At 38.4% G+C, this 12,254-nt stretch overlaps 1 protein-coding gene across 4 annotated transcripts in view; it reads right to left on the bottom strand.

The window, feature by feature from the left end:
* The window catches only part of PREX2 (phosphatidylinositol-3,4,5-trisphosphate dependent Rac exchange factor 2), a 173,171-nt gene that overhangs the window by 111,202 nt on the left and 49,715 nt on the right, over positions 1-12,254 (bottom strand). For all 4 annotated transcript variants that reach the window (XM_061342876.1, XM_061342875.1, XM_061342873.1 and 1 more), the window contains 3 exons: positions 11,802-11,906; positions 8,938-9,039; positions 6,993-7,154 (listed from right to left, as the gene is read on the bottom strand). In XM_061342876.1, coding sequence (XP_061198860.1) covers positions 6,993-7,154; positions 8,938-9,039; positions 11,802-11,906 — 369 coding nt within the window. The remainder of the gene's footprint in view (positions 1-6,992; positions 7,155-8,937; positions 9,040-11,801; positions 11,907-12,254) is intronic.

The following is a 12,254-nucleotide window of genomic DNA, read 5'->3' as shown; positions in this document are numbered from 1 at the left end:
GCTGTTCAGCCTGGAGAAGAGAAAGCTGCATGGAGACCTCATAACAGCCTTCCAGTATCTGAAGGGGGCCTATAGGGATGCTGGGGAGGGAGTCAGCATTAAGGACTGTAGTCATAGGACAAGAGGTAATGGGTTAAAACTTAAACAGGGGAAGTTTAGACTGGATATAAGGATGAAATTCTTTCCTGTTAGGGGTGAGGCACTGGAATGGGTTGCCCAGGGAGGTTGTGAATGCTCCATCCCTGGCAGTATTCAAGACGAGGTTGGACGAGGCCTTGGGTGAATGGTTTAGTGTGAGGTGTCCCTGTCCATGGCAGGGGGGCTGGAACTTGATCTTAAGGTCCTTTCCAACCCTAACTATTCTATGATTCTATGATTCTATAAGCTAACTACTAAATCAAATACACCAAGGTTTAAAACTCAGACAAAACTGACAGTGGCACATACAGCTAAGACTGCCTAGTGTAGTTCTTCCTAACATATACTGAAGACATTGGAATTTTGCTAAGCTTTACATGTTTGGGATGAAACTTCCGATGCCTCATTTTTGATTCAAGGCAGATCATTCTTTCATGTTGAAAGAAGGCAGGCATTTTCATATAGGTTAATGAAAAAGAAGCAACTTTAACAAAAGATTACATTTTCCAAAAATATTTATCTGAAAAAGCCATGATATTTCTATGCCATATAAAGAAAACTTTACCTCTCAAGGAAGCCTTCCTTGAACTCAGAGGTGTATTCTGCAATTCTGAAAATCCATGCTCCTGTGGGACAAAGTTCCTGTCCATGCACTGCATGAATCCAGCTATGCAATCCTATTGATAATTATGCTTGCTGGCTGCATTGAGCATACACCCATGGCTCAAAGAGTTTCCTAACTTAAGGCGGTCAATAGTCAGCTTGGAAAACCTGTAAAAGCTAGGACTGTCATCTACACATGTTCTGAAAGACTTATGCCTGCAATAGCTGCAGTTGCTTCCTCTTTTTTATCTAACCACAGTAGCCCAAAGAAAAATAGGCTCAATTAAGAGCCAAGAAGGAATCATGGGTTCTGCTCTCAGCTCTTCATCCTCCAATTCATCCTTTTTTGTGTGTCACAGTCCTGAATATTGAGCAATAGCTCAAACTGCTCTAAGGAGAACGCAGTCTGTTTACAGAAATGATAAGAAAAACTGCAGAACCATCACACTGGAACATCACTCAGGTCTCTAAATAGAGCAGCTTCAGTATCATTATTAACTAACCACTCTTGTTTCCGTTTAGAATCAAATGAGCCAAAAATTAACATCATCTATATCCAGTATATCATACTTCCCTTCCTAGGACAGCATCAGCACCAGAAGCTGACACACTAATTTTACAGTTTCATTTGAGACCGATCACTGAAACACCTTAAAAGCATACTCAGTAATACAAATTCAGCATAAATTTCAGCTGCACTTAATGCTTGCTGACCACAACTACAGAAAAGCAGGTTTTTTTCATTCCATCCATTTCATTGCCTTTGTGCATTAAGTAGAATAAACAGTACCACACACTGCTTTTAAAATTAGCTGGAATATTGCTAATAATTTGCATTTTTAAAGGTTGGGTGTTTTTTAAAGATTTTCAGTTTGTTTTTTACAGAAAACTTCAGCTTTGCTGGAAAATTGTAATCTTTTGTAGGGAAGACAAAAAACTTCAGCTTAAGGCTTCAAAACTGTATTAGCAGTTTCAGTTTTCTACAAAAGGGTGTATTTTTTCACAGAGAGGGTTTTATGAAAAAAATTTGATTCTTTTTTATTTGAAGTGCTCATTTTCACTGTAGAAAAATACCTTTTCCCCACAGTCCTTGCAAGATTTGCTACCGTGCCAGCACCATGTCATAAAATACAATATTTTATACATATTTCAAACATCTATAATTCAGGCTACTCAAATTACCAAGATTCTCCTCAATCATGATTCAAGTTCAACATTACAGTACAGTAGTGCGCATTATCTGCATCACATTGCTACACTTTGCTATTGTTTAACTTTTTATTTTCTTTCTGCCAGATGATGAAAGTTACATTCTAGAGGTATTTTTTCCCTTCATAGACTTCCTGTCCAAATACTGAACAGTGTTAACTTCACTTATTCAATACTTTTTGCCAAGATCACAACCCATGCTGGTGTGACCACAGGTCAGTGAATTTTGTTATTGCTGTTTTATTTGCTGAAGCCCAAGGGTATAAGGTAAGATGATCATAAGTCACATCTGGCAGTCCTATATAACACTGCTAGCACAGAAATGTCCCCTGCCACCCTCTCGCCTATGGGAAACTGTTAGACTCAGCCTGTCCCTAGACATGGGTGGGGTGGGCATGGAGCTGACAAGGAGAAAAGAGGAAGGGCATATCACGTGAAAGCACTGCTGTCTGTACACCTCCTCTCTACCAACTCCTGAGGGATGAAAAACATGCCCAAAGAAGAATAGGGTAGAGGGCACACAAACACTGCCATATCCATCATGCAGTTCCAAAGAGGACTAACAACTATTAATGTTTTCATGAAAGATATTGTTACACCTTGAACCTCCACATGGGTTTACAGCAGGAACACCGAGCTACAGTTGATGTCCAGCCCAGTAGGATAATTCATTTATCTAACTCTGAGCTACCCCCTCTCATAGTAGAAAGTTCAAGGCTACACTAACAGAGAAGTCACCTTGTCCCAGAAGCACGAGGCTAAAATTGAACTACACTGTCTACAAGCAATGCTTTTGAAAAACAGTATTACCAAAAACATCTAACATAACCATGTTTTCATTAAATGTTTGTATTGAAACTACCAGGGAATGTCAAATATAAGCAATTTGAACCTGAAAAATAATGTGCTATTTCAAAGTTTTCATAAGCATGTACATTTTTTACTCAGTGCTTGCAAGGGAAGATCATATAGTTGCTCAACCTAAATGTAAAATCACTACTACTATGCTACAATTCATGTTTCTATGCATTTAAAGTACCTGCAATTAGAGCTGATGGAGTATTATGAGTGAAACCAGCCTTTTTGTAGTATGTCAAATTGAAAATGCCTTGTATTATAAAAGCAAACCTGTTTTGATCATCTTAAAAAAAAAAAATTCAGCAACAAAACCAACAACAAAAACCCAGAACAAAACAAAAACCCAACATATAAAAGACCCCGTTGGAAAAATCTAACCTGCAAACCAGGCTTATACTATGAATTTAGATTAGATTTTCCTCCCCCTATCCTAATGAGTCACTGAAGACTCCAGGACTCCAAAGACCTAGCTGTAGAGCAGTCCTCTGCTGTAGACAGCATTGGGATCAAGGGCTCTTTTTTTAGGCTAGCTGGTGTGGAAATTAAAAGCCCATAAGATCTCAGAGCCTTCAGGTTACTCAGGTAAAATTGACTTCAGCTGCTGTTCAGTCACCTGTCATTCCACCAAGGCAATAGCTCAGGCAAGAGGTCTGAAATGTGGGCTGCCATGATTACATCACAAAATAAATGCATTTAAAATGCACTGGAAGGAGAAAGACTGTATGCAAGAAATCTGCAACAATATCCCCGCTCATACTTTAACCATGAAATACCCATCTTTGACATCAAAAAATGACCTTTATTACCTTGAGAAGAAATGCAGCATTTAATTTTGTAACAACAGCCACTTAGCTACATATTCTGGCCAAATAAGTCAAACATGAAAGTCTAACCATACTGACTCAATGGCGAGCACATTAACAGTGATAAAAGTCAGAAATTACATATATTAATGTACTCTTCAGTACTTGCACATGGGCACAGGAAAGAGAAATATAATAGAGAAAAGGTTTAAAATGTCTAGAATTTAAAACAGAAATCTCCATTAAAATACTACTTTATGATATAGCACAATGGAAAGGAACAGAACACCCCATGCTATTGTCACTAAGTTGGCCTGTGACTCAGACTGGGTTGTTCAGTTTCCAGCTTACAACAAATGCAACGATTTTATTTTTTAATTCCCTCACTGAAACCTCCACGCAGATTTTCCTGACAGACTCCTTCAGCTGTTGAGCCGTTCTCCAGCTGAGGCAGCCACCTACACAAGTTCTGAATTCAGGCCAATAAATTTAACCACTTAGGAAATTAAGTGAGAAAGTCATTCTACTCAAAATTTTCTTTTTTGAAACAGATGTTCCATTTTTCCATGAATCTGTATTTTTATCATAATAAACACAAGCTTCATTTTATGACACTCATGTATAGGAATTCAAGTCATGCTTTGATCAGATTCTAAAAATAGTCTTCTTTTTTTTTTTTTTTCCCTTTCCTTCTAGTTGGGGCCAAGCAATGTGCTAAGCATTTCCTTCTGGAAGGAAATCTCCAACAAGTTTGCCTCTTCATTTTTAGGCAATGCAGAAAACCAGATGTTTATTTAATTAAATCCACTCTCATACATTGCATTCAGAGATTTTCTTGCAGTTGTTGTTGGGAATCATTCAGAAAAGTTCGAAAACATGCTCTTATACATGATTTTTACCATTTCAAGGACTAACCGTATAGTATGTTTGAAAAAGGATGCACGTATTAAGATCAGGGCAATTTTGCCAGATTGGGCACCCTGCGGTTGCCATGAGGTAACATCAAACCTGATCAGCTAAACCACATTAAACACAACTGTACTGAAAAAAAATCTATTTTAAGACAATGGCACTTTTCCAGAGATGAAGCACAAGTGAAATCCTAAGATTAAATTTGGAGAATAGGAAAAAACAAACAAACAAGGCTGGAAGGAAATTACTGTATTACGGTTCACAGAATACGTTCTGAATACAGAGAGCATAAATCTATGTTTCATACACTTCTGTCTATATTGTTACCCTTCCTTATTGATGCTTTTGCTCATTAATATATTTCCAACAGCAAACATATATTTTACTTCATGGTTTACTAAGAATTCAGAAAAAAATGAACGCCAAAAAGTGGATTCCCTTTTCAGAAATGTGAGAACAATACGTTCTTAACCAACTTATATGACTAATAACACACTGAGACAGTAATGCTGCAACTTTATATTTGAGTGTGTTCATTAATATGGCTTTGACAAATATCTGTAAGACCCAGGCACTGAAAGCAAGTAGAAGGATCTTAATCACTACAGCACAATAGAAAACTTACTTGAAAGTTGTCAGTTACAGACAATAAGTACTATTTAAAAATTTCCTTGCCATATAAAATTTAGTAATGTAAATGCTTGCTATTGCTTCTATCATGAAGTTATTGTACAAGCGTGCCTAACAGATTTTAAAGTTCACATACACTAATCTTTCCAAGTTACTGCTGATGACAGCAAGTTCAATCTAATAACAAAGAGAAACTTACTTTCACCTAGACTAAATAAGCAGCTGTTAAGGTATTGGCTTCTTTTGGAAAGTGTTAGGTCAACAAGACCTCCTCTCAATTAGTGTTTAGAGTTTTACTTTATTTAGTATTCCTGTGTATTATGTTCAAAACTGACTTACTAAAAAATTACTTACACTGCTTGCTTTGCGTTTCATATATATGAACTTCACTCCCACCTCAGTGCAGGCAGCTAAGATGTTTCAACACAAACCACCTAAGGCAAATCAAATATATACAAATAGGACTTGTTGGTGTTGGTTGATGAGAAACTGAACATGACCTGGCTTCAGTGTGCACTCGCAACTCAGAAAGCCAAACGTATCCTGGGCTGCATTAAACGGAGCATGACCAGCAGGTCAAAGGAGGTGATCCCACCCCTCTGCTCTGCTCCTGTGAGACCTCACTTGGAATATTGTGTGCAGTTCTGGCGTCCTCAACATAAAAACGACATGGAACTGTTGGAACAAGTCCAGAGGAGGGCCACGAGGATGATCAGGGGACTGGAGCACCTCCTGTATGAAGACAGGCTGAGAAAGCTGGGGCTGTTCAGCCTGGAGAAGAGAAGGCTGCATGGAGACCTCATAGCAGCCTTCCAGTATCTGAATGGGGCATATAGGGATGCTGGGGAGGGACTCTTCATTAGGGACTGTAGCGGTAGGACAAGGGGCAATGGGTTAAAACTTAAACAGGGGAAGTTTAGATTGGGTATAAGGAAGAAGTTCTTTACTGTGAGGGTGGTGAGGCACTGGTATGGGTTGCCCAAGGAAGCTGTGAAGGTTCCATCCCTGGAGGTGTTCAAGGCTGAGCTGGATAGAGCCTTGGGTGACATAGTTTAGTATAAGGCATCCCTGTCCATGGCAGGGGGGTTGGAACTAGATGATCTTAAGGTCCTTTCCAAACCTAAACATTCTATGATTCCATGATTATATGATCCACATTTATCTTTCTGTATAAACTAATTATAGTGCTCAAAATAATACAACAGGAAGATTCTGGTGCTACAACTACTTGATCTTGCAGTTGCCTAAGGGAAATGGTGGCTCTTCTGGATACTGTTGAAAACACTAGCTCAGAAATAGACCTACGGTTTCTTCACAGAACTAAAGCATTAAAGCTCTTCCATTTGAAAATTGAGATAAATAAATAAAACCAAAACCAAGTCTTACACAGACTCTCTTGAACACGTTAGTTTAGCTCAGCCAAAAGTAAAGAACTATCTGCAAGTTGACAAACACAGACCTAGTGCTTAATCAAAATAAATATTTTTTTTCAACCACATAAAATGCTGTTAGGCAGGCACTGACAGCAGTAAAATAAAGGCAACAGTTAAATTAGGATTTATAGATGTGCATGTGTGTGCACAAACATGTTAATGTAAATGGTCAATATTCCAAGTTAAACACCAAACACTGCCCACTCTCCTGGAAGTCTGACATTTTGTACAGCGGTGCTCAGTCATGGACAACACTGAATTTGCAGAACAAAACAGAAATGAAAGCTTTGTTTCACAGAACTGAGGAGCTGACAGTACCTCAGGCTCTCAAAAACAGTGCAATATATGTTTGTTGAAAACTCTTATTCCCTCATCAAGATACAAAACAACAAATCTACAACAGTACCTCCCATCCTTCCACATGAGACTGCCATTCTTCCAAAAACTCTAATTTCTCCATTTGTCTCTTGGCTTCATTTATGTTGGAACAGACAGCTTTCATGGCCTGGAGGGCTTCCATTAGTGCCGCATAGTCACTGTGCTTTCTTGGAGTCCGCTTCAGTAACTCCTATTTAGACATTTAAAAAAAAAAAAGAAAAGAAAAAAGGAAACCTGTCTTTGATCTCTACATGTACATTACAGGAGGCTTAAATTGAATAGCCTACAAAAATCAAGAAGTAGCCAGACCTCTATGTTATGAAGTGGAAAAATAAACCCTTCAGCATTGTGTTCTAGTAGGACACTAAAAACTCAAAGAAACAAATTAGTAACAGTAAAAATAATCAGTACTTTGGAATTAGTACATAGTTTGCCTTTCAGCTACTTTCTCACCCCAGCAATGTTTCTTCATGTTGAGCTTCAGTTTGGGGTTTGATTTTTTTGGTTGTTGTTTTTGGTTGTTTTTTTTTTTTTATATGCCACAGGATGGAACTGTCAACAATAACAATTCTGCTTAAAAATGTTGGTTTATTCATGTCAAAGTTAGCACTTGCCTCTCCTGCAACGCTGGGTAAAAGCCATCTTCCTCTAGCTTCACACTATTGTTTAATCTAGGGCAATACGCCAGAGCACTGAACAATATCTTAGGTGACTCACTGATTTCAGGTGCTTACTGGTAATGGCAGCCACACTAAAACACAGAAGTGGAGTTGCCAGTTTTCATTTGAGGTTTCCCATCTCAAACTACCAACTGCCTGTTTACAGGTGGACTGACCATGGACAGCCTTCAGCACACCCTGACTGAGATATAGGTACACTTCCCTGGAGCCCTAAGGCTGCTGCCACCACACCCTGTATTTGAATTTATTTAGCATAAATATATTCATTTCGTTGTCCCCTAGAGTAATTCATTAGTCATTTTCCCCTGTTCGTCTGTAGATCCTTCATTCAAGAAACAGAATATAAAAATCATTTTAGAATATGCCAAGGGAACTGTAAAACCACAGATATCTGGGATGAATCAAACCTCAATGCAATTATCATATTCTTTAACTTGTTTTAAAAACCTTTATTTGAACATGTTTACTTTTAAGTTTTTATGTCAGTGCAATGAAATTCATATGGCTCATATCTAGCATTGTTTCAGATCTAAACTCACACATTCATTGTGAAAAACACTGTTCAATAATCAAGGTTTCAATCAGGTTCTAGAGCAAAATCTGCTCCGGCTTTTCTTTGACTGTTTGAAACAATAAACAATATTAAGCCCCCATTTGTTAATCAAAAAATTGTTTTAAATATTTACTGTTACGATGATTGTATTACTTTGTTTCCTAACATGGAAAAAAATCAGTAACTCAGTTTTTAATACCTAATGATTATCAGCACATTTAACATTTTTACATTTTAAATTGTAACAATAATAATAAACATAGAAATGTGCATAGAACCACCTACAGCATCTTACCATTACTCTAGAGCTTTCTTACAAATAATATTCATAAATATTTTTCATTTACAGTTTGCTGACGGTCAATTAGACTCATCAAAGCATGTCACTAACAACTCTGCTAGCCCAAGCATTTTAAGCAAGACCATGGTCAAACCCAGCTGAAATCAGTCTCATTAAACTCCCTTTAAATGGCTCACTTCTATTCCAACAATGGAGAGGCAACTTTACAACTAGATGCAGAAGGAAGCTAATCATCTTGACCCAGCCAAACTCCTCAGTTCTTTTAATACTGATGTCAGAAGACCTGCCACTAGCTTTAATGAGAGCAGGTCTGGGTCCAGTATCTAATAAAGAGATTATTCACTGTGTAGAGAGATTGTTCCTGCTGTTCAGAAATATGCTTAGCAACCAGTTTTATACAGAAAGTTTAAAGTCCTAGATAAAAAAAAACTCGAAATACCTTCAAAAGAAGGGGATACTTGCATATTCTCTGTATTGGTGTTACCAGATATCCCTCCAAGGGTACATCTGTGTTCTTGCGTCCTCCAAGAAGCATGCAATTCTAGAGTGAGAACAGTTTCATAAATTACTAAAAAATACAAGAAAATGATGAGAAATAAAGACAAGGGCATATGTACACAGCAATACTGGCTAAGCTGTAAGTAATAAGGGAGCTATGCAAGACTGACAAAAGAATAGGCTTGAACACATGCGCAGGCACGTACGCTGACTATTATACATGACAAGGAAGCCACAATGGACTTAGGCAGGCATCTCCCCTAGGTACCTTCTTCATCCAGTCTGATAAAGAGAGGCCATTTTTAAAGTTTAAAAATGAAAGACAGTGAATAAAATGCCAAAAATATGCTTTTATATGTCAACAAACAAAAATAAAAATCATTCAGGGTGACTACTCTAGGTGCTGTTGCTTCTAAACAATGTGTTTGTAATATTAAGTAGCATCAAAGATGGTTTGGAAGGCTTGAACGTGGCCATCCTATACACACCCACCAAAAAGGTGTTCTGTTTACATGCTTCTACAGTTAAACGTGATGGGCAACAAAAAATGCCCTTAGTCATGGGCTAAAAAATACATAAATTTTCCCAAGACACCCAACTATGGAAGCAGAGAATATATAAAATATTGGGTGGAAGCACCCATGAAGAAGCAGCAGAGAGAAAGAGAGAAAAGAATAAGGCCTATCTGGCATAACAAAGCATGCAAGGGATATCACAGAAAATATTTGGAATTGCTGTATTAAAGTAAGTACATAAAGACCTAAAGACATGATGAAAGCTATTTTACTGAGAGATGAGAAGGAATTGTGATGCAATGGTATGAGATAATCTACAGCTTCAAAGTGCAAGTTGTCTAAACTGAGACAGCAACTGCTAAACAAAAGTAATTTAACACAGCCAGATGGTGTGTTGACGCAGGCCACAAATGTGGATGCAGACACACTGTTGATAGAACAGGGGCTACAAAACTGGGTGGCTGCTCCTAACATACAACTCACAATGTACGTAAGCAGTGCTGCTACGGGGCTCTCTACACCCACCCTTAAGTCTCTGCCTTGTACTCGTAGTTAACCAGCTTCTGTCTCATACTAAAGGATCCTTTATCTCAAAGGATCTCACTTAATCTGCCAACTAAAAAGCTTTACTGATAGAGGACTGAGCAAGATAATGACAGTGCAGACTATAGGTTTATATAATCACCGTCTCTATACTTGAAGGCTCACAAGTCTAGTTTCAGCCCCCCATTATTTATGGCAATCTCTAATGACCCAAACTGTTCTGTCTGGCTAGAAAGAACTATCAGTTATCACACAGTTAGACCTCCTGTTTTCCAGGTTAGACTGATGCCACTTATTCTACAGCCACATCTTGAATCTATGAGAAACCCAAAGCAGATGTGAAAGTCCTGTGCATGTGCCTGGGAGTACATAACAGTGACACATCATGAACTGCCCACAACTGCACACTTCACTTCCTTTCTCACAAAACATGCTTTTTGCAATCTTTCTCCAGAGTATTTTGCTTCTGTAGCAAATGTCTCTGTAGGCAGCATTCACTCCTTCTTGAGTCTGGCCGTGCTGCTCCCAGTACAAGAACTATGTGTGTGAAGCTCCCCAGTGTGGGGCAAGGTGAAGGATACTGTGTCAACCACTAAGGAAAAATAGGACAACTTTGAATCTGTTTTCAACTATGAATGGAACACTGATAAGTAAGAGACTCTTAGCAAAAAGGCAGATGGCATTTAATGCCACTTTGTACTCTCCTACAATAAAGAAATTCACACACTGCTCATTAATTTGGCTGTAAGTAAAAGCAGCTAGGGAGTCAGATCCAGTATCTTTCAGAAAATGCAGTGAGCTGCAACAGGTTGACTTCAACAAGAACTCTGTCAGCAGCAGTGACAGCCTACTGCATGCTAAAAATAATTAATGAAATTAAGTAAAACTTGTGATACTGCCACCATTGGCCATCACCTTTTTTTTTTTACCATATCTGTGATGCTTTGCTCTCCAGTCCCAAAACGCAAGAACTGGATCTGATTACTATGAAATCTGATATCTTATCCATGGGCACCATCTCAGGTATTTAAGTTACAATATAGCAGGAATAATGTGGGCATTACAAAGCTGACTTTGTTATCACAGGACATCAGGAAGAAAAAACACAAAAATCATTCCACACTGAATCCTTCTTTTAACAACTAATGTTAACTATTAGGAAACTCAGTATTTACACGGAACCTGGTTTTGCTGTGAGAAAATCATGAGGGCTGTCATACTCACAATTAAAAAAGCCTCCCTATTTGTTTTATAAAGTGAAAAACTAACTGAGCAGCTGTCTATATTTACCTCAGATTAAGTCAGCATCTAATTTCAGGATGTGTACTCTATGATCTATAACAAAACATTTTTCTGCCTGGCAATCGTGTTACAGTACCAGAAAATGGACCTTCTCTTCAGAAGTTCTGATGAGTCCTTCAGCTTCTTTTCCATAATTTCCTTCCCTATCCCTCTTCATCTATCTTATCTTATTCTTTTTGCTTTCTACAGACACAGCTGGATTTACACCCTTGTCTCTTGGCCAGCAAGTTCAAGGCACACTGCCTAGTGCTTTGTTATGCACGGATCCAGTGCAGCAGTGAAAATCTGATGTACACAACCCCTTCCTCTGGAAACACTACCCCCCACTGAAATTGCCTGCCAACCACTTGCAGGTGTGCTTGTTACACGGTGGAGGTGACAGTAGTAACAATCCACTGCCCAGTCACAAAGTACTAAGTTAATCAACAGTTGAAAGTTTATTTACCAAAAGAAAGGTCCGCACTGTTCTTATTTTGTTAAGGTCAAGGAGAACTTTCTGTGCCTTCTCGTGATTACTGCAATATTCATCATAAATACGGAATTTTTCTTTCTGCAGAAACAAAGAAATACATTGTTCTTCACTTGCCATTTTGAGGCTTTTTTAATTAATGAAACATGAAATTAACACTTTTCAAAGATGAATAGCTAATATAGTCTTCATTTCGGAAGGTCAGCTCTTTCTCCTACATTTATTATTTGACATCCAGTCTCAAACTAGAATTATGGAACAGTTTGGAAGCATCACTTGGGAATTTCAGTCATAGAACACCAGGTTGAAAGGGACCTCAGGAACCATCTGGTCCAACCTTTCTTGGCAAAAGCACCGTCTAGACAAGATGGCTCAGCACCTTGCCCAGCCAAATCATAAAGCATCCAATGCTGGAGAATCCGCTGCTTC

The sequence above is a fragment of the Neopsephotus bourkii genome, unplaced genomic scaffold (assembly GCF_033783945.1).
Source record: "Neopsephotus bourkii isolate Nb327-2 ecotype Australia unplaced genomic scaffold, CSIRO-AGI_Nbou_v1 NB_1820, whole genome shotgun sequence".
NCBI lineage: Eukaryota > Metazoa > Chordata > Aves > Psittaciformes > Psittacidae > Neopsephotus > Neopsephotus bourkii.
The sequence above is the reverse complement of the archived record's forward strand: the minus strand, read 5'-3'. Positions and strand labels throughout refer to the sequence as shown.